Below are 25,552 nucleotides of genomic sequence, written 5' to 3'. Positions count from 1 at the left end.
TGTGCTCAGCAAGTTAACAGTAGAGTATTCAATAGGATGTGTCAGCTGCATTCAGAAATACAAGAATCAATTTTAGGATTATTTGTTTAATAATTGTGATACCGCGTCAATGAATTGAAGAAAACAAATGTCCCAGTTTTTCAAATGTAAGTTATATGTCAAATTACAGCTGGAAAGTGTACCGCATGTCCGTGAGTACATGATGACTGGTGGATAGTCGCTTTCCTTCAATTTCAGTCAGGTGCCGCAGTTCTGAGCAGCGCTTAACACAGGTGTGCTCCAATTGGATGGAACCATTAAAGACGTGCAAAAAACACCGCGAATTATAATTCTTTTTAAAGCACATTCTTTGAACTTAAACACACACATGACCAATTCGCTTCGCGTGCTTGTCCCAGATCTATAGCAAAACCAAAGCCTCGTTATTTTTGTAATAAACTAATTAATTGCGTTCAATTTCCCCGCTCCCCCTCCTTTCTGAAATGGTCCTTTCCGCTTTCTGGGGAGAGGTGTATTTCCACTAGGACACTAAGTGAAAAGAAAAGAAATCAGAAAAAGCAAAGTGATAACAAGAATTAAAAGGTTTGTGAAATGGATTCGTGTGACCCTGAAAAAAATGGACAAGAACAAGACCCTGGTAACGACTTCGGTAAGGAATTAAGCTTATTGTTTTATGCGTGTAATTATTGCATTAGGCAGTTAATAACACAAAGCTAAATAGTTTGAACGGCGTTTAGTTAATACACTCTCGAGACCTGCCAATTTACTGTGATTCCCAATACTAGGCCTATTTAAATTGCATTCAATAATAATGCGGCCTGGCTTTATTTAGCACAGCGTTTAAGTACAATAGCGCAGTGCACGAATTTAGTCGTCCGGGAGTTACTTTTAGTGAAGTATCAATTGAAGTCGCGAGTTAACTGTGCGCTTGTTTTTATACACTTTGTTAATGTGTAATGTTAATTTTATTTATTTATTTATTTATTTATGAAAATCTCACAGGCACCACACTATAAAGGCATTCGGCACAATTGTAATAATAAAGTAATAGTGTGCAATATATTGTATAATTAAGGTGACCAGATTTTGAAGTCCTTTTAACTTCCAAGCTACGGTGAAGCGCTGTGGTTTTTATTTCCACTTTGGCAGTGTTTAATCTAATATCCTATTGAAAGTGAATGCAGAGACTCATGGTGATATTCAGAATGGAATCTTTCAAAAACTTGTTTTTGTGAATACATTCTCTTATTCTCTTTAATTTCTACACAACTAGGTATTACATTACACAGTAGCAATTCAATAATATCAGATTCTGAGATTATTAATTCACACACACACAAAAACTGATTACTGCTGCAAATCTAGTCCCTTTTTTGTCAAGGAAACTGCATCTTCTCTCTCTTTATCTCTGTGCGATCCTCCTCCTCCTCCAGTGTTCAATCTGCAAACCAGGCCCTTCCTGTATGAAAACAGATCGCATTATTAAATGATTACTTCATAGAATCATCTATTTTTTTCACAATATAACATTTCCTCCTGTTTAATATCCCTAGTATTTGTTATGTATATTTTGTTCCTATTGCAGTTTCTGCTTGGATTAATAGATAATATTGATTTCAGCCTCTTTCTACTATTAAACAAGACTCGTACATGTCCGATGATGTGGAGGGAAGCCCAAAGGTGATGCAGTGTGTTAAAGATCCTGTCTTTGGACTGTGTGCATGAACCCCACTGCATCCCCCAGAAGAGTCCCCACCTTTTCACAGATAATCCGCCTTTCTGAGTTTGTTTAGAAGCTGCCCTGATTACAGAAGCTGGAATTTCCTTCTGAAGCAGTTATTAAGTCTGGTAAATAGTCATCCAGGTAGGGAAACCCTTTCAGTTTCTCTGAATAGTTGTATTTCCAAACCCCCTCTATTAACATGCTGTAAGCTGACAGGTATCTCTTCAGACCTGTTGCATTGTGAAATGTCCTGTCTATTCCATTATTTTCAATCTATGCAGTTTTTCGGTACCAGTGATCATGAGAAAGCATCTTCTGACAATCTGAATTAGATAAGTACACATTTTACGAAGGCTCATTTCTTTACTGATCATGGCTGGAGTTAATTTTTTTGAGTCAACAGTATCAAGTGAAATGTTGTCACTTCTTTACCTACAAAATAAATATGATTTAATCTTCATTACTATAAGTATTAGCCTGTGTAAAAAGCACAGGGGAGTTTTCAGATTGTCAGGAGACGCTTTCTCTTTATCATTGATTGGTATGAAAAACTGCAGAGACAAGGCAGGAAATGCCATCCAGTTAAGACGTGTTTAACAGATTCTGTTTTAAGTGATGCTTGTCATCTTAAAACATGTTAAAAAGGACATTTGGAAATAAAACTATTTGGAGAAACAAAGGGATCGACCCCACCCCCAGTAATTCAGCCCTGACCTTTGCCTCTTTCGCTGAAGAAAAAACATGTTTTTATCAAGGTGTTGTTTTTCTTCTATTAAACCAAGAGCAGTGATAATTGATGAAGTAAAATATTTATAAAATACCTTATATAGCTTTCACATGAATGCAACAGATAGCACCAAATGGAGATTAGATACAGGGGCATTCAGAACAGAAAGTAGGAGGCACTTTTTTACACCGAGAATTGTGAGGGTCTGGAACCAACTCCCCTGTAATGTTGTTGCAGCTGACACCCTGGGATCCTTCAAGAAGCTGCTTGATGAGATTCTGGGATCAATAAGCTACTAACAACCAAACGAGCAAGATGGGCTGAATGGGGCCTCCTCTAGTTTGTAAACTTTCTTACTCCATTCTCTCTTATTTTTCTTAAACTTTGATGCAGAAACGGGACGAAACGAGCGTCCCAAGAAAAGAGTGACTGTCCCGTCCAAAACGGGACGTCTGGTCACTTTATGTATAACCGTATTGGTTTGATCTTTGGATTGTTTAACATTCCTAGTTTGTGAAGATCAGAGAACATTGCACTGCTGATTAGTGCATTTACTTATGTAGCGGAGCGCAGTACTGTCTCCCTTTACATTGAATGTGTGGAGTCACGTGCTGAGCATGCAAAAATACTTCTCCCGGACACTTTTTAGAAATCTATTCCTTTTTTTTTTATACGTTGTGTAATAGACCTAAAGTTAGATATATGAAGGTTGAGATCCTCAGCAACAGGTTCTTATACAAAAATTAAAGAAGTGCTGAATACGTTCGGAGCAAATCCATTGAACTGAGACACAAGTAAACTAGGCCACGCAAATGAATTTGCAGACGCGCTGACACTAATTGGCATAACACAGCATTTTTGTGGTGTGATACTGTTAGTCCCCAACCGGGCACACATGAGCAGTACGCATCACGAGACTTCTGCACGAATGTTATAGAGATATGGAATGGCAGTTGTCAGTGTCACACAGTCGGCTGTGGCCAAAGGGTTTGCATCACCTAGAATTGTAGGATTGAGACATAAACTATATGAACATACTTTAGATATTTTATTTAATGTCATGTAATCAAAGAAACTAAAATGATTTCGCAAAGATCTACCGGAAGCCATGATAGTGGTACACTATTTCATGTTAGATTTGGATAAAGGCAGTTAATTCTATAGGGAGATGCACAATGTTTGACCATAGTTGTATGCAGTTGATAAATGGGTCAATGAATCCCCAGAATGAAGGGGCTCCCTGGACTGAGTGGTAAATGTAATTCCCCCCCATATAATCTACTAAATAAAAACACTGGTTTGTTTGTCACGGTTGCTTTTCTGTCATCTATACAGTGCCTTGCAAAAGTATTCGGCCCCCTTGAACTTTGCGACCTTTTGCCACATTTCAGGCATCAAACATAAAGATATGAAACTGTAATTTTTTGTGAAGAATCAACAACAAGTGGGACACAATCATGAAGTGGAACGAAATTTATTGGATATGTCAAACTTTTTTAACAAATAAAAAACTGAAAAATTGGGCGTGCAAAATTATTCAGCCCCCTTAAGTTAATACTTTGTAGCGCCACCTTTTGCTGCGATTACAGCTGTAAGTCGCTTGGGGTATGTCTCTATCAGTTTTGCACATCGAGAGACTGAAATTTTTGCCCATTCCTCCTTGCAAAACAGCTCGAGCTCAGTGAGGTTGGATGGAGAGCATTTGTGAACAGCAGTTTTCAGTTCTTTCCACAGATTCTCGATTGGATTCAGGTCTGGACTTTGACTTGGCCATTCTAACACCTGGATATGTTTATTTGTGAACCATTCCATTGTAGATTTTGCTTTATGTTTTGGATCATTGTCTTGTTGGAAGACAAATCTCCATCCCAGTCTCAGGTCTTTTGCAGACTCCATCAGGTTTTCTTCCAGAATGGTCCTGTATTTGGCTCCATCCATCTTCCCATCAATTTTAACCATCTTCCCTGTCCCTGCTGAAGAAAAGCAGGCCCAAACCATGATGCTGCCACCACCATGTTTGACAGTGGGGATGATGTGTTCAGGGTGATGAGCTGTGTTGCTTTTACGCCAAACATAACGTTTTGCATTGTTGCCAAAAAGTTCGATTTTGGTTTCATCTGACCAGAGCACCTTCTTCCACATGTTTGGTGTGTCTCCCAGGTGGCTTGTGGCAAACTGTAAACGACACTTTTTATGGATATCTTTAAGAAATGGCTTTCTTCTTGCCACTCTTCCATAAAGGCCAGATTTGTGCAGTATACGACTGATTGTTGTCCTATGGACAGAGTCTCCCACCTCAGCTGTAGATCTCTGCAGTTCATCCAGAGTGATCATGGGCCTCTTGGCTGCATCTCTGATCAGTCTTCTCCTTGTATGAGCTGAAAGTTTAGAGGGACGGCCAGGTCTTGGTAGATTTGCAGTGGTCTGATACTCCTTCCATTTCAATATTATCGCTTGCACAGTGCTCCTTGGGATGTTTAAAGCTTGGGAAATCTTTTTGTATCCAAATCCGGCTTTAAACTTCTCCACAACAGTATCTCGGACCTGCCTGGTGTGTTCCTTGTTCTTCATGATGCTCTCTGCGCTTTAAATGGACCTCTGAGACTATCACAGTGCAGGTGCATTTATACAGAGACTTGGTTACACACAGGTGGATTCTATTTATCATCATTAGTCATTTAGGTCAACATTGGATCATTCAGAGATCCTCACTGAACTTCTGGAGAGAGTTTGCTGCACTGAAAGTAAAGGGGCTGAATAATTTTGCACGCCCAATTTTTCAGTTTTTTATTTGTTAAAAAAGTTTGAAATATCCAATAAATTTCGTTCCACTTCATGATTGTGTCCCACTTGTTGTTGATTCTTCACAAAAAATTACAGTTTCATATCTTTATGTTTGAAGCCTGAAATGTGGCAAAAGGTCGCAAAGTTCAAGGGGGCCGAATACTTTCGCAAGGCACTGTATGCAGGTGTATGAAATGAGCGATCAGCTTAGCAAAGAAACATACAATACGTCATTGAAGTGATAACAAATATATTTTTTTACTGTCTCAGCAAGTTATTTAGAAAAAATAGTAGTGAACTACAGAAATGATAAAGGCAGAAAATGATAACGGACATTGGACCGGAACAGGACATTTGCAATGTCGGACCTGCTCCGACATGGACCCAAGGGGTTAAGTAACATTGGCAGCGATATTGGTGGTAAAATGCCTCCTGATAGCCGGCAGCATTGCGCCACGAATGTGTGACCTGGCCTGAAAGCAGTACTGCCCTCCATGTTGGTCCGCAGGTATTAGGGACCCCCAAAAATATCACAACTCGTTCACCTGTCTACATTTTAATAATGTGTGCGAAGTGGATTTCAGCTGGAAAGGATGTCTTTGGCACACTGTCAGGAGTATGAGACTGGGGGGAATAAGGAGGGGTGTCTGCAAGTCACAATTACACATGAACATTGTGTTGATATATGGAAGGCATTCGGGTCACAAACACGTTATTTACAACATGTTTCAAATATTTAGTACCTGTTCTGATTTTAATTTAGTATGTCTTGTAATTTTAAAACTACTCCTTTAAATATAATGGAATTCCAGTTATTATCATACCTGTGGGTGTTCACATGTATCAAACACACTGCTGCACAAATGTGCCACCAACTACTATAAAGTATTTAATACCCTCCTCAAAGGGCTTTGTGTTTTACTTCAGGCCTTACCTGTACAGGTGAGATAAAGCCAGTTCCGTGCAGAACACACGTCTTACTTGACCGGCATTCATTTCTGCCTTCAACTTTGAATCCTACTTTTGAAATGCAGTCAGTTTCCTGTAGCAACATCCAATCCTTTCCATAAAAAGTTAAGTATGTTAAGTATTCACTTTGTTAGGACCTTCGTTCTTATGTCTCCTGTCTCCTAATATGTCATTGTGAACAGTAAAGGACTGTAGAGGAGTGTGTGTGAAGACAGCTGCCAGGTGTGCAATCTGTTGTTCTTGAAGGTAATCTTCAGTCCCTCCACTGTGATCTCACTCCCACCTGCACAGCTGAGGAACCAAGGAGAGCTCCCGTGCTGGCAATGCAATTACCTGAAAAACCAACACAATAATACAGCCACGTTACTGTTTAATATGAGAAGTAGTATCTTTTTTCTGATTGGATTATGTTGGTTTTTTGGCAGTGTTTGGAGAGGTAGGTGCAGTCCCTAATGTTTTGAAATCCACTTACCTTACTTGGCTTCGGTACTGGCTTTCGATTCTAAGGTATCCCTAACTTTAAAGCATGCCTGAAAGCAATACACTGTTGAGCAACTCTCTGCTTCATGCTGACCAGTAGATATTAGAGACCTGCCATACTCTCTGTGCTTCCTTCTGTGGAAATGTTAAGATCTTAACAGTGTCATTCACCTGTCTGTTCCGCAGGGTGTTCGTTCCCCTGTCTGTTCCGCAGGGTGTTCCTTCCCCGGTCTGTTCCGCAGGGTGTTCCTTCCCCGGTCTGTTCCGCAGGGTGTTCTGTCACTGAAGCATACAATCCCAGTCCTGTCTGGTGCCCTCCTGGTCTTTGTTCCATCTCTTCCCTAAATTACTGACCTGAACTAATGTAACCCTCTTTCACATCTTCGTGAGTTCATTATTTATTAATACCTATCCAAGCCTTGGGACAGGATGCCTGCTCCCCTGCTTGCGGTGTGCTATACTACAGGTATGGAGACTCTGTGTGCATAGCTTGCTACAGGCTTCTGCAGATTGAATTGTAACCTTTTCATGTAGTTCTGCAGGATTTGTGTTTTCACACTGACTTGCACCCGTTTGTGTTGCAGGCCGGAGAGAGCTGCTCTGCAATGAGCTGGTGAGCGAGACAGAGAGCGGACGAGGGGGGAGCGAGGGGCCGGGGTCTTCCGGTGAGGAACGAGAGGAGGAAGAGATGGAGGAGGAGGAGGAGGATGAAGAAGAAGAAGAAAGAGGAGTGCCAGAGACCCAGGAGACCTCTCCCCTGCCTGGCTATCGCACTGTCCTGATCAACAGCGTGTCTGTGGAGGGGGTGACAGAGGGCCGTGCCATTGACTCCGAGGAGGACAGTTTCTGTGTGCTGCAGGTGGAGGAGCAGCCCACCCCTCGGGAGAGCACCCCTTTCCTGACATCGGAGACCATACCCTCTGAGTGCCAAGTCAACTTCGTGACTGTCTGCGGGCGTGTGCCGGGGTTCTTTGAGAGGAACGAGCCCTCGGCGGAAGACTTTGTCCAGCTGCCTGCCTCCTACTGCCCCCAGGCCTCTGTGGGGATCTACCACGAAGAGGAGCCAGAGCAGAGGGGGGTGCAGGGAGCAAAGAGGCCCTACCAAGCCCTGGTGGACAGCGATCATGAGCCTGGGGACCTCAAACTGGGCACCCAGGCCTCCTCCTCCTCCCCCCAGGGCGATGGCCCCCTCATGCTGCCTTCCAAAGTGCTCAGCCTGGCCGAGTTCCAGCCTGTGGACCTCAAAATCAACCCTGCCTATGCCACCCGCCGCCACACCCGCTACGCCAGCCAGGCCAAGGGGGCGTACCCCCACTACCGGGGCCTGAGCGAGTCCCTAACACCGGATGAGTTGGGGGACAGCATTGCCATGCCACCCCTGCCCAAGAAGAAGACCAGGACCCTTTATAACACTGGTAAGGACCAGACTGGGGCACCGAGGTGAGGGGGGCTGCATTTACTCAGAGGATCTTTTGGTAAAACTGTGAGAAACCATGAGTTAAGTAGACCAAAGTTTTGCCAAGTGTATGCAAACATTTCAGCTAATGCTTTCATCAGTGGCAGAATATATAAATTTAGCAGATCTGCACAGATCACTAGCGAATCATCTGCAAGAGATGGGCAGATGTGCTTTGAATTTATCCCATTTTGTGTGTGGGTAGCATTGTGTCTAGGAGGGAGCTTGGTGCCTCAATCTCTCTCTCTCTCTCCTCTCTCTCTCTCTCTCTCACTTTCTATCTCCCTCTCTCTACTCCCTCTCCCTTTCCCTCTCCCACACTCCTCACTCTTTCTCACTCCCTGTCTGGTGCAGACCAGCTGGAGGAGTTGGAGAGGATGTTTCAAGAGGATCACTATCCAGACGGGGAGAAGCGCAAAGAGATCGCCGCTGCCATTGGGGTCACCCCACAGAGGATCATGGTGAGGGAGCCCCACTTTCTTACTGACACAATCATTTTGTTATTTTTTTTGTTAAAGAAGCACCAATTGAAATTCTAAAATGAATGGTAAAGAAACCTTACAAACCTTTAATAAATTGTCTGGGTTCATCTCTGGTTTGGTAGCTTCATTGGGTGATTTTTACCTTTCTGAAAACAATGGTGCTGTTGGGGATTTTGAAGTATCACTCTATCTATGCTGATTACCGATCTCTCTCTCTCTCTCTCTCTCTCTCTCTCTCTCTCTCTCTGTGTGCTGTCTGTAACACTATCTGATCTGTGTAACATTCTCTCTCTCTCATGGTGCATGCAGGGAGTGTGTGGGTGAAGTCTTGGATTGAGTGTGTGTAAGAGCTGTCGACTTTACCTTTCCTGATTCTTTTAAAAACGGTATTAAGAAGTTATCCGGTTAATTAGAGGTTTTTAAAAAAGGAAGCTGACAAATATCCCCTTTGAATAGCTGACCCCTAGGCTTTGAGTAAAGACAAGCCTAGAGCAGTTCTGTCCCCTAGAGAGGTGTGGGGAACAAATATTGACCACATCTGAGGGATCGGGGATCTGAGCAGCTCACAGACAGCAACTGAGACAGTGGAGACTGTGTGGGGAGATGTGGAGATGCAGGTGGAAATGGGCATTCAAAATTCCAGGGAAAAAAAGATGGAGAAAGCTAGCTGAAGGGACTAGCAAAGAAGTGTAGCACGGAGTGGTCGGTAGACGGCAGCGAGAGCGCTGGCTGAAGAGTAATGGAGAGTGAGCCGGAGAGCAGAGCAGCTCTGCTGGGAGGCGGGTCACTAAGCTCTGGAGTGTGGCTGCTGCCAGCGCAGTTACTGAGGGCGCCTCCGGGACTGAGAGCGATGGCGTGGGAGGCTTCACTGACTCCTCTCTCGCCTCGGGATCATCAGCAAGCCAGCAATCAAAAGGGAGGATACAGTGTGCAGAGTATCAGAGCTTTTAGAAAAAACAAAGGGAAATAGAGGGGTTGTAGTGGAGAATTATTTCCCTGATACTAAATTGTTTGTCAGCTCTGTAAAATATTTTTTGAAGAATGGCTCAGGCACTGAGAGCTTGAGTGATCAGGAGATGGAGATTGAAGAACGTGGTCAGTAAACTCAGGCACTGAAAGCTTGGGCGATCAGGAGATGGAGATTGAAGAACGTGTTCAGTAAACTCAGGCACTGAGAGCTTCATCGATCAGGAGATGGAGATTGAAGAACGTGTTCAGTAAACTCAGGCACTGAGAGCTTCAGCGATCAGGAGATGGAGATTGAAGAACGTGTTCAGTAAACTCAGGCACTGAGAGCTTCAGCGATCAGGAGATGGAGATTGAAGAACGTGTTCAGTAAACTCAGGCACTGAGAGCTTCATCGATCAGGAGATGGAGATTGAAGAACGTGTTCAGTAAACTCAGGCACTGAGAGCTTCAGCGATCAGGAGATGGAGATTGAAGAACGTGTTCAAATGGTCAACTGGTATTGGGCATAACTGGTAAGGTTATTTGATCTTGTGGAAATGTTTTTGTTGTACTGTCTAATTTAATTGAAAATAAAGTGCGATTAAAAGTAAAATCTGAGCTCTGTAATAGTCTCTCTCTCTCTCTCTCTCTCTCTCTCTCTCTCTCTCTCTCTCTCTGTCTCTCTCTGTCTCTGTGTGTGTGTGTGTGTGTGTGTGTGTGTGTGTGTGTGTGTGTTGTCTGTAACCCGCTATCTCTGAGCTGTGTAACAGCCCCTCTGTTCTGTAGCTCAGTAGTGTTCCTCTCCCTCAGGTCTGGTTTCAGAACCGGCGAGCGAAGTGGCGGAAGATTGACAAGACCACCCAGAAGCAGGATAAGAAGTACACTGGCAGAGGCGCGGCGTCCACCCTGCCCACCACAGCCATGCAGGCGCCCCAGGTCTCCGGACACATCCAGCTGACCGCCGCACCCCCTGGGTAGGACTGGAGGCAGAGCTTTAAGTGATGGGAGCTCATAGAATAGCTGCATTAATGTTACCTGCACTTCCATTCCCTCTGCATGGCATCTGTTACTACGCAGAGTTAAAGACAGTCTCAGGTTGACGTACCCAACACCGCTCTAGAGCGTTAGAAATGTGTGTCCCAGAGGCGGGGTGCTGATGGAGTGAGCGTGTTTGTAACGGAGGTCTTGTGTGTGTGTCTCAGAGGCAGGGTGCTGATGGAGTGTGCGTGTTTGTAACGGAGGTCTTGTATGTGTGTGTCTCAGAGGCAGGGTGCTGATGGAGTGTGCGTGTTTGTAACGGAGGTCTTGTGTGTGTGTGTCTCAGAGGCAGGGTGCTGACGGAGTGTGCGTGTTTGTAACGGAGGTCTTGTGTGTGTGTGTGTGTCTCAGAGGCGGGGTGCTGATGGAGTGTGCGTGTTTGTAACGGAGGTCTTGTGTGTGTGTGTCTCAGAGGCAGGGTGCTGAAGGAGTGTGCGTGTTTGTAACGGAGGTCTTGTGTGTGTGTGTGTCTCAGAGGCAGGGTGCTGATGGAGTGTGCGTGTTTGTAACGGAGGTCTTGTGTGTGTGTCTCAGAGGCGAGGTGCTGACGGAGTATGCGTGTTTGTAACGGAGGTCTTGTGTGTGTGTGTCTCAGAGGCAGGGTGCTGATGGAGTGTGCGTGTTTGTAACGGAGGTCTTGTGTGTGTGTCTCAGAGGCGAGGTGCTGACGGAGTATGCGTGTTTGTAACGGAGGTCTTGTGTGTGTGTCTCAGAGGCGGGGTGCTGATGGAGTGAGCGTGTTTGTAACGGAGGTCTTGTGTGTGTGTGTCTCAGAGGCGGGGTGCTGATGGAGTGAGCGTGTTTGTAACGGAGGTCTTGTGTGTGTGTGTGTGTGTCTCAGAGGCAGGGTGCTGATGGAGTGAGCGTGTTTGTAACGGAGGTCTTGTGTGTGTGTGTCTCAGAGGCAGGGTGCTGATGGAGTGAGCGTGTTTGTAACGGAGGTCTTGTGTGTGTGTGTCTCAGAGGCAGGGTGCTGATGGAGTGAGCGTGTTTGTAACGGAGGTCTTGTGTGTGTGTGTCTCAGAGGCAGGGTGCTGATGGAGTGTGCGTGTTTGTAACGGAGGTCTTGTGTGTGTGTGTGTGTGTGTGTCTCAGAGGCAGGGTGCTGATGGAGTGAGCGTGTTTGTAACGGAGGTCTTGTGTGTGTGTCTCAGAGGCAGGGTGCTGATGGAGTGAGCGTGTTTGTAACGGAGGTCTTGTGTGTGTGTGTGTGTCTCAGAGGCAGGGTGCTGATGGAGTGAGCGTGTTTGTAACGGAGGTCTTGTGTGTGTGTGTCTCAGAGGCGGGGTGCTGATGGAGTGAGCGTGTTTGTAACGGAGGTCTTGTGTGTGTGTGTGTGTGTCTCAGAGGCAGGTTGCTGATGGAGTGAGCGTGTTTGTAACGGGGGTCTTGTGTGTGTGTCTCAGAGGCAGGGTGCTGATGGAGTGTGCGTGTTTGTAACGGAGGTCTTGTGTGTGTGTCTCAGAGGCGAGGTGCTGACGGAGTATGCGTGTTTGTAACGGAGGTCTTGTGTGTGTGTGTGTGTGTCTCAGAGGCGGGGTGCTGATGGAGTGTGCGTGTTTGTAACGGAGGTCTTGTGTGTGTGTGTCTCAGAGGCGGGGTGCTGATGGAGTGTGCGTGTTTGTAACGGAGGTCTTGTGTGTGTGTGTCTCAGAGGCAGGGTGCTGATGGAGTGAGCGTGTTTGTAACGGAGGTCTTGTGTGTGTGTGTCTCAGAGGCAGGGTGCTGATGGAGTGAGCGTGTTTGTAACGGAGGTCTTGTGTGTGTGTGTCTCAGAGGCAGGGTGCTGATGGAGTGTGCGTGTTTGTAACGGAGGTCTTGTGTGTGTGTGTGTGTGTCTCAGAGGCAGGGTGCTGATGGAGTGAGCGTGTTTGTAACGGAGGTCTTGTGTGTGTGTCTCAGAGGCAGGGTGCTGATGGAGTGAGCGTGTTTGTAACGGAGGTCTTGTGTGTGTGTGTGTGTGTCTCAGAGGCAGGGTGCTGATGGAGTGAGCGTGTTTGTAACGGGGGTCTTGTGTGTGTGTCTCAGAGGCAGGGTGCTGATGGAGTGTGCGTGTTTGTAACGGAGGTCTTGTGTGTGTGTCTCAGAGGCGAGGTGCTGACGGAGTATGCGTGTTTGTAACGGAGGTCTTGTGTGTGTGTGTGTGTGTGTCTCAGAGGCGGGGTGCTGATGGAGTGTGCGTGTTTGTAACGGAGGTCTTGTGTGTGTGTCTCAGAGGCGAGGTGCTGACGGAGTATGCGTGTTTGTAACGGAGGTCTTGTGTGTGTGTGTGTGTGTCTCAGAGGCGGGGTGCTGATGGAGTGTGCGTGTTTGTAACGGAGGTCTTGTGTGTGTGTGTCTCAGAGGCGGGGTGCTGATGGAGTGTGCGTGTTTGTAACGGAGGTCTTGTGTGTGTGTGTCTCAGAGGCAGGGTGCTGATGGAGTGAGCGTGTTTGTAACGGAGGTCTTGTGTGTGTGTGTCTCAGAGGCAGGGTGCTGATGGAGTGAGCGTGTTTGTAACGGAGGTCTTGTGTGTGTGTGTCTCAGAGGCAGGGTGCTGATGGAGTGTGCGTGTTTGTAACGGAGGTCTTGTGTGTGTGTGTGTGTGTCTCAGAGGCAGGGTGCTGATGGAGTGAGCGTGTTTGTAACGGAGGTCTTGTGTGTGTGTCTCAGAGGCAGGGTGCTGATGGAGTGAGCGTGTTTGTAACGGAGGTCTTGTGTGTGTGTCTCAGAGGCAGGGTGCTGATGGAGTGAGCGTGTTTGTAACGGAGGTCTTGTGTGTGTGTGTGTGTCTCAGAGGCAGGGTGCTGATGGAGTGAGCGTGTTTGTAACGGAGGTCTTGTGTGTGTGTGTCTCAGAGGCGGGGTGCTGATGGAGTGAGCGTGTTTGTAACGGAGGTCTTGTGTGTGTGTGTGTGTGTCTCAGAGGCAGGGTGCTGATGGAGTGAGCGTGTTTGTAACGGGGGTCTTGTGTGTGTGTCTCAGAGGCAGGGTGCTGATGGAGTGAGCGTGTTTGTAACGGAGGTCTTGTGTGTGTGTCTCAGAGGCGGGGTGCTGATGGAGTGAGTGTGTTTGTAATGGAGGTCTTGTTCAATGTGTGTTTCAGAGGCGGGTTTCATATGCACAATCAGCCCATCATGCCCCGGTTGGCAGTGCAGCAGAACCAGAACCAGATCCACTTCACCAGCATGCTGGGCAGCCCCTCCAGTCCCACCAGTACGTACAGAACCTCCCTTATAAAGGCTCCCCAGGGTACACTTGCACAGCCATTCTGCAATTTTCCCCTTTGCTTTTCCCATGTTTATACTATGCATATCCCACAGTTTATGTTATGGTTCTGCAGTATCAGAGTTATCTTAACTAATGTCGTCATTATCTGCAACATGCCCAGCTTGGATACCAAAGTGTAACAATCATTACCCTGCCCCCCTCCAGCTCTCTACCTCATTTGTCCACTATGCTGTTTCTTAGTGGTGTATTCCTTACATTCTCTGGGGTTGAGTGTTGTTCACTGTGCTGTTTCTTACTGATGTATTCCTTACATTCTCTGGGGTTGAGTGTTGTTCACTGTGCTGTTTCTTACTGATGTATTCCTTATTTTCTCTGGGGTTGAGTGTTGCAGGGAGACAAGTCTGTGGCTGCACTCTGGTTTTAAACAAGTCACTAGGATGCCATTTTATCAGAAAATGATACAAAGTGAATCTAAAGAAGAAGAATACAGTGATATAACAGTGAAACACCAGCAGCAAGATGCTCTGTAATGAGTTGTGAGAATGCATGCTCCCTGTGTTACCCCGTGCTTGACAGGGAGCTGGCTCTGCTCTCTTGACAGGCCTGGCGGTGGCAGCGGAGATGGGGCTGCAGCTGGAGTACCTGCCTGCGATCCCCAGCCCTCCCCCCCTGCGCAGGGCCAGCCTGCCCCTCAGCGCCTCCTTCAACCCCTCCAACCACCTGGTGCCCCTGACCCTGGACACACCCGAGAGCGGGCAGGAGGGGCACGGCAGGGAGGGGCTGAACTACAGCCTGCAGAGCGATGGAACCACCGGGTGAGTGAGTGAAGGGGAACACCACCGTTAGAAAAGACTACTGTGCTAAAAGTGTTTCCCGTTGTTATACTATGCATTTACCATGCTTTGCCATGTTTTTCAAATGCTTTACAATGCCTCTCTGGGTTTTGCAATGCTACAGTTTTCCCATGCTTTCACTGTGCTTTATTACACTTGGCTGTGCTTTTGCTATGGGAAACTTTTATAAGGGCAGGACTGCGTTCAGATACTATTTACTAAGTTTTTGCTCCACTTTGTTTCAAAGTGAAATATGAAGCTGATGGTGATACAGAACTAGATTGAAGGTGTGCGTGGAGGAGACCTTGTTTATGTTCTGAAACATGGACGTTTTGTATATAATAACAAAATCGATTCTGAATAAGTCTTGCCGGAGTTAGGAAGTCAAACCGCTGTTTCAATTGCGCTGTGGATTCCACTAATGTCCACTGGAAACTACCCCCTGTCCACACTGCCTCAGTAACACCTGATCAGCACATTGAAACACTGTGATCACCATTCACTTCATTCACAATTACGTTTTCAAAATGTGAGGACCAGGTAGTGTGAATGGGGTCCCCTGTAAAAGCTCACCACGGTGTTTATTAATATGTTTGACATACCTTACTATTATTTACAGTGCTTGCCTATGCTTCACCATGCTTTCGCTGTGCATTATTGCACTTGGCTGTGCTATACTGTGGTCAACTTTTCTAAGGGGTAATTGAAGAGACCAGCAGTCATTTTGCTTGTGACCTGAGCTGCCCGATTTGAACCCAGGCCTCCAGCGGTGACAGGCACTAGAGGCCCGTGAGGATTCGAGTGCAGTATAGCTAGGCGGGCTGCTGAAAGCAGAAGTGTGTAATTAGGACAAGCTGAAGTTTCTTTATTTTCCCAGTTTGGGCACGCTGCCCAGGGCAGACCGCAACCGCAGCACCACGGAAAATCTAAACTGAGGAATCTCTCAGGCCACAGGCTCCCTGCAAGCCCGGCTGCACAGCCACTCTTGTGTTTCTAACCTCCGCTCAGGGTCTTGAAGTTTAAACTGCATCACATCAAAGGAGGTACTTTTGGAGCTGAGCTATTCCGGGCACTTGCTTGTTTCATTGAAGAAACTCTGCTGCCATGATCAGTGTGCAGTGAGTGGAGCACAGGATGGATTTTCAGCAAATACTGGGGGTGTGGTCACTTTATTTGGAACAACCCCAGCCCTTACAAAGGAAGTGTCCGCCTGTGTAGAATATCTTTCAGTGTGGGGGTCTGCGGGTCACAGCTTTGTGGTCAGAAACGCATGTGACTAACGTGACATTAGATGAGTTTAAGATGCACAACACCTCGGAATCTCTCTTTTTGTAATTTTTTTGAATGTGTTAATCATGTAAGCCAAGGGACAGAATGGCACTGACTACAGTCAGGCACAGTGTTGGCAGGCAGGCAGGCAACCCTAACCCCTCCTATCTCCCTCTCTCAGGTCCAACCCCTCCCCCCTGTGTGATTACAGCGAGCACCTCAGGACCTCCCTCAAGGTGGAGCCCCCCCCCCAGCACTATCTCCACGGCAACCAGAGCGCGGGTGGCCTGGCCTCATTCCAGCTCGGCCAGTTTGCACAGCAGCACAGCAGCCTGCTGGCGACTCACAGCCTGAACGAGGGCCAGCTCCCACAGTACCAGCGCCTCCCCTTTATCAACACCACCTACCCGACCAGCGCCAGCCTGGCCCCCACCCCTCCCGTCGACGCCAACCCCTCCTACCTGACCTACGGAGCCAACCCGGGGGTCATGACCTACAGCACGGGGGCTGGGCGCGGCTACTACCAGGGCCAGGGGGGCAACCAGATCCTGCTGCAGCCAGGCGTGCACGGTGGGTGGGAGACGGGCTTGCGAGGTGAGGGAGAGACGGGCGTGTGTGGTGGGGGAGAGATGGTGGGGGAGAGATGATGGGGGAGAGACGGGCGTGTGCAGTGGGGGAGAGACGGTGGGGAGAGACGGGAGCTTGCTTTGTTTTTAAAGGTTTTTTAGGGTCCTCGTTCAACACAATTTGCTGATCGTGTCCGTCTCTGTCTGTCACGCTTTTCTGTACATGGTGAACACGATAACTGCCTAATTTTGCACCAATCCACCAAACCTTTATCATGCACTGCTAGCCTCGGGTAGACGGTTCGGATTGCATTCGGCTCTAATCTGATAGAAACTCTTGGTTTTATACAAATGTGGTTTAAAGAGAAGGTATAATATTTTTCCTAAATAACTGATGCATCAACACTTTTTTATTCAAAAGCAAGAAACAATCAAAAAAGCAACACAAAAATACAACTGAAAACATGCATGTACACAATTATACACAGTCGTGTGAATGCAAGCATTGAAAAAACTTTTTTTATTAAAAAGCACAAAGACATCCAATTTTTACATTTTTTTAATTATTAGATTCTGCAGTTTTCGTCTCAAAACCAATGTAAGCAAGGCGCTCCAGTCGAGCAGCCTGCTAGGAAAGCAGGGAGTTCTGGGTCGCCATAACAGCTAGGTGAGGCCATTAATCGATTTCATGGGTGTTTTAGTTGAGGCTCACAAAATAAGATCAATCAATAATCGATTTAATAGATACATTTTTGCATCTCTGTAATTTAACCTTCGCAGTGTTGGATTGCACATGCATTTGTTTTTCATGATGTATAATTTGACCTTTGTGCACTTTGGCTATTCTCTTGCTTTGTCAGAGAGACCCGACTCTTGCAGGACTCCCAGGGTTATCATTTGGTATATATTCTTATTCAAATACAAATCTAAACACTAGTAGTGTACACGAAGCACACTGATGATAAGTGACTATGTCTTGTTGTGTATTGAGAGTGAGGGCTGCGATCGCCCCTGTAGCCCGTGCTTCCAGGCAGGACCCTGGGGGACAGGCTGAATGTATCTCTAGCTCACAAGTCGCTGGAGCAGAGCGCCGAGCGGACATTTCCAACCCGCTCTTCACAGCACCGACAAGAACTGAGCATGGGTTTATTTTTCTTAAATACATGTTCGGCCATGGAGTTTGCACAGAAAAATGAAACAAAGAAGGTGACAAATACAGCTGAGGTCACTGTGCAGTATTTCCCATCATGCCTGTGCATGGGAACCATTCATTTTCCAGTTTCAAACCACAATTAGGCACTTTCATGTTTTGCAGACTTGAGATTGCATTTTAAAAAAAAGCTCTTTTTTTATATTAAACGTGATTGGCGTTGCACTTTATAATTCATTATGGAGAGAAACATATATCTTCTCCCGATTTATGGAGTTGCATTTGTGCCATATAAAAATGTGAGAAACGTCATCACGGTTACTATATACCAACATAGCCTATATTGTTTTTATACAGTTCTACGGTTATGCCCCAATACAGCGCTGTGAACACAGTTTATATTTTCTTCAATCTTAAGATAGTTCATACACTACAGGGTGGTCCGTCAGCCCCATTGAGACTCACTCATGTGTTTGTGGGTTGCTTTGAGCTCCCTATGCAATACTTGGATACAAGCAAGCCCAATATAAAGCTAATTTGATATGAATCATATGCAAAGTTTGAACTAGGCGAGTACACCATACACAGCATCGTAAGAACCTGTTAAAAACCTGTTCATTGCAAGATGAGATTTCATGACTTTTGTATTTTCAATGTATGCATTTTTTCAGAACAAATCAATAATAATGAGAAAGTGTCTTTGAATTGAATTAGAGAACTTCTCTGAGCACTTTGTCAGCTTTTTTCTTTTACTTGGGTCAAGCTATGCGATTATAATAAGGAAGATTAAATCGTATTCATTTCTGAATGTACATTACATCTTTTCATCTGCAATTGGCAACATGGGGGGGAAAAAAAAGTTAATCATTTTAATACAATGTGAGTGGAGCGGGAATCTCAAGCAGTGGAGCGGAGTGGAAGAAAGAGTGGAGTGGAGCGGAGGATATTCTGGGCGGTGAGCGGAATTTTGTCAGCGCTCACATTCTCTGCACATTACCTAGTTCAGTATAAGCCCGTGCATGGTCGGCCTTCACTGTAACATGTTATCCGTTCAGTAAAACAGAAACGGCAGAAGGTAATGGCCCCCTTGGATCTGATCGCTTAGGGATGAGGGGTAGTAGTATCCCACAGCTAAAACTACATTTTGGAAATGCAGACAAACCTGACTGCCATCAAGTTTTCAGATAAAAGTGGAATTCCTGGAAGGGTAAACTGGAAGGATGTAGTTCACAGACACCCTGGAAATACTTCTGCTGGGGAGTTACATGCTGCTTGTCTTGCAGGCATCATGTCTCAGAATTATTTTATGCTAAATTCAGATAAAACAGAGGTTATGCTACTGGGCTTTCAGAACTAACTAAAATGTGGGATTACATGAGCTCCACCATAGTAATTTTTCATAAAATTATAAACTAGAAATGAAAAATTTGGAGGTCATCTTTGATCCTGATCTATCATTTGAGACTTATATTAGGGAAGTTACAAAAGTATATTTTTACCATTTGAGAAATATAGCCAAACTTGGACCAATTATTTCTGTATCTGATGCCGAGAGACTAATTATTATTATTATTATTATTATTATTTATTTCTTAGCAGATGCCCTTATCCAGGGCGACTTACAATCGTAAGCAAATACATTTCAAGTGTTACAATACAAGTAATACAATAAGAGCAAGAAATACAATAACTTTTGTTCAGTGTGACAAACCACAATTCAATAATACAGCAGATAATAGTGATAGTTACATCAGGATATGATTAAATAATGATAGTTACAACAGGATGTGATTAAATAGAAAGTACTACAGGTTAAACACTTGGCAGATTACAGTATTCTGAAGTACAGGATTAAATGCAGTAAAATAGGGGGCTGATAAGCGCAAAATAAAGCACATTTACATGAAGGGTGATAGTGTCCCAGGATACAAACAGAGGAGTTCTACAGGTGCTCTTTGAAGAGGTGAGTCTTAAGGAGGCGCCGGAATGTGGTCAGGGACTGGGCAGTCCTGACATCTGTAGGAAGGTCATTCCACCACTGCGGAGCAAGGGTGGAGAAGGAGCGGGCTCTGGAGGCAGGGGAGCGTAGCGGAGGTAGAGCTAGTTTTCTAGTGCAGGCGGAGCGGAGAGGTCGAGTGGGGGTGTAGGGAGAGATGAGGGTCGAGGTAGCTGGGTGCAGTCTGGTCAAGGCATCTGTAGGCTAGTACAAGAGTCTTGAACTGGATGCGAGCGGTGATCGGGAGCCAGTGGAGCGAGCGGAGTAGTGGAGTAGCGTGGGTGAAGCGAGGCAGAGAGAACACCAGGCGGGCAGCAGAGTTCTGGATGAGCTGGAGCGGACGGGTGGCGGACGCAGGGAGGCCAGCCAGGAGGGAGTTGCAGTAGTCTAGGCGGGAGAGTACCAGGGCCTGGACCAGGAGCTGGGTAGCATAGTTGGTGAGGAAGGGTCGGATTCTTCGGATGTTGCTCAGGAAGAATCGGCAAGTGCGTGCCAGAGTGGAGATGTGCTGGGAATAAGAGAGGCAAGGGTCCAGGGTGACTCCAAGGTTCTTAGCGGAGGAAGAGGGAGAGAGTGTGGTAGATTCCAGAGGAACAGAGATAGAGAGATCAGAGGAGGGGGAGGAGGAGGGAAAGAAAAGGAGGTCAGATTTAGAGAGGTTGAGTTTGAGGTGATGCGAGTGCATCCAGGAGGAAATAGCGGACAGACAGGTAGAGATACGGGAGGAGATGGTGGAGTCAGAGGTGGGGAAGGAGAGGAAAATCTGAGCACTGTAATGTCTTTCTGGTATCCCAAAAGGTGTGGTGTCTCGCTTATAGCTTGTTCAGAATACCGGTGCTAGAATTCTGACTAAAACCAGTATAGAATTGATTTTAAGATTTTGCTGTTCACTTACAATGCCCTGAATGGATTAGCACCTAGTTATTTGCAGGAGTTACTGACCCCATATTTCCAAACCGCACTCTGAGGTCACAGGATGCAGGGCTGCTGGTTGTTCCTGGGGTCAACAAAAGCAACACGGGAGGAGGGAGGGCTTTTTCTTGTAGAGCTCCTGAATTATGGAATGCTCTGCTTTCGTTTGTCAGGGAAGCTGGGACCGTTACAGTTTTCAAGACTAAAAACATACTTTTATATGACGGCTTTCTTATCTCAGTGGATTTTAATGTAACTTTTAAATTTCTACATGTTTAACATTATTATTTATTTATTTTTTTATATACCATTTTTTTAATATGCTATTTAATATGTAACAGTTGTGTGTGTGTAACATGCCGGGGGATTTTTATACAAAGCTATTGTGTTGTGTAAATGGAAATGCATTTTTTCTTTAATGTACTGTACAGTGCTTTGTGATCCTTTGTATGAAAAGCGCTATACAAGTGTCATAAGTAAATGATATTTGAGTGTGAAATTGAACTTGATTGTGGGGCGCTGTCTGCAGTTTTAATGTAGGTCTCAAACAAACAGCAAGCCGGGGAACAGGGAGAGGAGCCTTCCTGCTGGGTCTGTGTTGCTGGGATGAGAGACGAGGAGAGCTGCCTCTGCCAAATACTCCTGGGCTTGACCGCTAAAAAAAACAGAAACCTAACCTTTAATTCAGACGGTTAAAGAACCAGAGTTTTGTTTGAGACATTTTATTACATTTTTATTTTAGACTTCTAATTATTCAGTTTTTACAAACTTGCTTTTTTATCTTAGGTTTCCTGATTTTACAATTCAAAGCATATTTGTTGTCTCTATTTTTATGTATTTTTTTGTGTTTTTGTGTGAAGCGCTTTGGGATCCTTGTGATGAAAGATGCTATAGAAATGTGAATTGTATTGTACATAAAATACAGAAGAAGCTTGATTATCTGAACACGTGTGGCACTATGGTGGTGTTTCCAGTACAGTTCACTACTCTGTGCTCTATATTTATAGCTTGCGTTGTATACTTGGCCCAGAGTTCAAACAACTCACATTCTTGGTGCTATGTAAAGTTTTCAGGTATTCAGTGGTTCAATGAGTTAGTCTGGCGCTGAAATATTCATTTTTTTCCCTTTGTGCTTTTACCCTTGAATTCCTGGGACTGCTTTATAAATGTTTCCTTGGCAACCTCGTTAGAAACCGCTCAAGTCTGAAATCGCTCGAATAGCAGCCATCAACCTGTGTTTTATGTATTTTTTTTTTTTATTATTTATTTATGTATTTGAATTCCAGGTGGGATGACAGCTTTCCAGGCCTTTCCCTGGAGTGACATGTACAGCCAAGCCGGACAGTTTGCCCCGTCGCTCTATCAGAGAACAGCGCAGTTCCAGGGCCTGACCCGTTGCCCTGGTGACCAGGGCCTGTACCAACAGGCCCCAAACCTGGGGCCGGCCCAGCACTACATCCAGGTCCAGAGGCCCGGTGGTGGGTCAGTGCAGAATTTCTACCAGGGTGCCCAGAGGATAGTCCCGGCCCAGAGCATGTACCAACCTCCCAGGCCCACCCAGAGCGAGTTCCAAACTGCAGAGCGCTCGGAGTGCCAGGGTGAGCCCACGGGGAAGAAGGACCAAGACTCCAACAACAGTAAGTGTGATTACAGTACACAAGCGCCCTGGCAGCCAGTGCAAGCAGCAGATGGGTTCCAATGGGACTCTCCTTCAGAGGGAATTCTCACAGGTCAATGTCTACATTGTGAATAATATATTTAGCAGAAATAGATTCATTCATGCATTCATTTTTATTTATGTTGTCTTAACCTGTTTCTTAATAAAATGAGCCAATGTGGTTTTGGGTAACAGGGTAACATTGTTTGTGGTGAATGAGTGTGTGGGTGTGTGTGGCCTCCTAACAGCTCTGAGCAGCTAGACTGTGCCTGACCTCATTACAGCTTCTCCTGTCCTTCCTCAGGATGTATTATTTAGAGTTTCTGTCTTTATATGGACATGCTTTTAACAGGGAGAGGAAGCTGAGGTCAGTGAGGAACTGCATGCTCGCGGTCCAGAAATAAACCAGACATTCTTACCTGATTTCAGCTTTCCCTCTCAGCTCAGAGTCTTAGATCACACTCAAGAAAAATGTGAACTATTTATATCCGTGTGTCTGTATGTCTATGTTTCTAAGGTCAGGGTCACAGTCTCCCATGCTGTGTCTGTGTTTCTAAGGTCAGGGTCACAGTCTCCCATGCTGTGTCTGTGTTTCTAAGGTCAGGGTCACAGTCTCCCATGCTGTGTCTGTGTTTCTAAGGTCAGGGTCACAGTCTCCCATGCTGTGTCTGTGTTTCTAAGGTCAGGGTCACAGTCTCCCATGCTGTGTCTGTGTTTCTAAGGTCAGGGTCACAGTCTCCCATGCTGTGTCTGTGTTTCTAAGGTCAGGGTCACAGTCTCCCATGCTGTGTCTGTGTTTCTAAGGTCAGGGTCACAGTCTTGCATGCTGTGTCTGTGTTTCTAAGGTCAGGGTCACAGTCTTGCATGCTGTGTCTGTTTCTAAGGTCAGGGTCACAGTCTTGCATGCTGTGTCTGTGTTTCTAAGGTCAGGGTCACAGTCTTGCACGCTGTGTTTCTGCAGAGACAATTGAAAAGTAAATAGACACCGCCAGGTGTGGTGAGCAGCCCGATAGTCCAGGACTGGCTACAGGTCCTTCCTGTGTTTCAATCCCAACACCTGCCCCAGGAGAGCACTGTGCACCAGCACACACAGCTGTTCATCGAGAGAGAGAGAGAGAGAGAGAGAGAGCATGAGAGAGAGAGAGAGAGCGAGAGCATGGGCGAGAGAGAGAGCGAGAGATAGAGTGAGAGAGAGAGAGAGAGAGAGCGCCTTTGTCTTTCAGTTACACACATAATAAACGTGTCCATTCCACACAGCTCTGCGGGGTCTCTGTTTACCTCCATGTCTCTGTATATCTCTGTCTCGACCAAGCAAGTGAGCAAGCAGGGGAAACTCAATCCTGACCTAAACACTCTCCAGTGTGCCGGTCAGTCCGAGCCCCCCCTCTCTCTCTCACTCCTCTCTCTTCTCTCCACATCATCAGACCCACACTGGCCAGGGGGAAAACATCTGGCCTGCGTGGGTCTGTTGATGTAGACTTTTTAAAGGAATCTTTAAGGTAAAACTCAAACAAATATAGAAAACGTTAAGGGTAATGCCTTCATTAGAATTGGGGCTAGTTTTAAAACATGTTCAATGAATTGAAGTGAAGCCGATAAGATCATTACAATAACACCCTGCTCCTGACTGAGTGAATCCTCGTCCTTCACAATGAACACAAAGCTGCACTAGCTTTCAGGTCTGCTCTCTTTTAAAAAGCCTCCTCTTTTGATTTCCCTGTGCTCCTGCTGTCACTGAGAAATGACAAAGTATCCTCCTGTATTAACTGTGTGAGCAGGAAGTGAATTGGAACTCTAGAATTGTAGAATTCCATTTTTTTTTGGGACGCCATTCTTAGAGGCATTTAAAAATGACCAAATAACAAAGCAAGTGCAGTCTTGCACCGCGTTGTCATGTATGTATTTTAATCCGAGGTTCATTAGTAAACAGAAAGGTACCAGATGTTGTTATTAAGGAAGGGGAGAGCATATTTGTTTCTAGATCTAATGTACTGCCCTTGATTTACAGCAGCTCCCCTATACAGTAAGCTTCAGGTTCTCTTCTGCTTGTGGATCAGGGTTTTGTGTCTGAGGAACAGGAGCAACGACACGTGTTGTGAAGAGCGCTAGTTATTTATGTTTTGCCATTTTGGGTGTAAAAAAACTAGTCATTTTCTTACTCGTCGCATCCTAAAATATATGGTTACAGTACACTCTGTCATTCAGTTCATGGAACAGGAAAGTGTTTTTTTTAATTATGTTATGTATATAGAGCTCTGTTTTGCTACAAAAAACCCTGTTTTTTTTACACTGTTCATTATTTTCAAACAGTTTAATTGTTGCAAATAGCTGCCGGATCTGGGAAGCAGCACGAATGAACCCTTGGCTTTAATGTGCCTTTATACAAGGATAGAGGCTCTGTCTGTTTAACCAGAGTTATTTCTTATTAAACTCATATGAGAGAATTTAGCCGTGTCTTTGTTACTTATCTGTGTTCCCTACAATGCAGGATACGTTAATACAACTGGGTTCAAATTAAGAAACGCTGTGTTATATCCTGCCATTGATTTTTTTGTGAGTAAATGTAAAGCATAACCATGGGGAACCTTGGTGAACTTTTATAATGGTGGAGAGAGAAAATCAATTGGATCAGAAAGAGTGTTGGGGTAACAGGTTGTATTTCTCTCTCTCTCTCTCTCTCTCTCTCTCTCTCTCTCTCTCTCTCTGCCTCCTTTCAGATTTTAACCCGGAGATGGACACATAATTGCTGTTTCTGTTTCCCTGGGGTCACAAGACTGCTCAGCACCTGCTGTATTCCAGACCAGAGACCCAGAAAGACTGAGGCAGGACACTGAGAGCACGATCTTTGAACTTGCTGTGTTGACACTTTCTGAAATACACAAACACACATGTAGTAACGGAAATCCTGTTTGAACCCTGTGCAGCACAAAGCTCAATATAGCCAGTGCAATTTATTTTCAAATTCAAATTAAAAGAACAAGTTCACACCCATGACCTACACTGCCACCTTTTTGTATTTTTATGCATATATAATATATAGCAGTCTGCCTCAGGACACCCTTTTTTGTCTATTTCTGGATGGTTTTGTGTTTTTTTTAAGTTTATTTGCATGTGTTTGCTGGCAGCCATGTGTTCTGTGGGAGGGCAGCTCTGTTGACTTGCCTTTCCCAGACACATGACTGAGCTATTTTTGAAGATAACTAAGAATTGTCAGGTTAACATAAGTTTATTAAATAGTATATATTTTTACCAGTGTTTTTTGTTATGGGTGTGAGATTTGTCTGTGTCTGAGAACATAAGAACCTTTACAATGAGAGGAGGCCATTTGGCCCAACTACAGAAAGCTCGTCCGG

General features: G+C 45.3%; 1 protein-coding gene across 2 annotated transcripts; it reads left to right on the top strand.

The window, feature by feature from the left end:
* Positions 1 to 308: 308 nt before the first annotated feature.
* Positions 309 to 25,452, top strand: LOC117413671 (homeobox protein NOBOX). Of its 2 annotated transcripts, none has more exons than XM_059000279.1 (9): positions 309 to 649; positions 7,268 to 8,098; positions 8,494 to 8,600; positions 10,380 to 10,543; positions 13,692 to 13,801; positions 14,418 to 14,631; positions 16,100 to 16,512; positions 21,829 to 22,179; positions 24,917 to 25,452. In XM_059000279.1, exons 1-9 carry the CDS (start codon positions 592 to 594, stop codon positions 24,940 to 24,942), a joined length of 2,274 nt encoding a protein of 757 aa, XP_058856262.1. In that variant the 5' UTR covers positions 309 to 591; the 3' UTR covers positions 24,943 to 25,452. The 2 variants fall into 2 exon arrangements, with proteins under 2 accessions (XP_058856262.1, XP_058856263.1); XM_059000280.1 differs by having other exon boundaries at positions 311 to 649; positions 16,100 to 16,488.
* The last annotated feature ends 100 nt before the right edge of the window (positions 25,453 to 25,552 follow it).

The sequence above is a fragment of the Acipenser ruthenus genome, chromosome 25 (genome assembly GCF_902713425.1).
Source record: "Acipenser ruthenus chromosome 25, fAciRut3.2 maternal haplotype, whole genome shotgun sequence".
Taxonomy (NCBI): domain Eukaryota; kingdom Metazoa; phylum Chordata; class Actinopteri; order Acipenseriformes; family Acipenseridae; genus Acipenser; species Acipenser ruthenus.
Note: the sequence above shows the minus strand (reverse complement) of the source record. Positions and strands in the feature narration are given on the sequence as shown.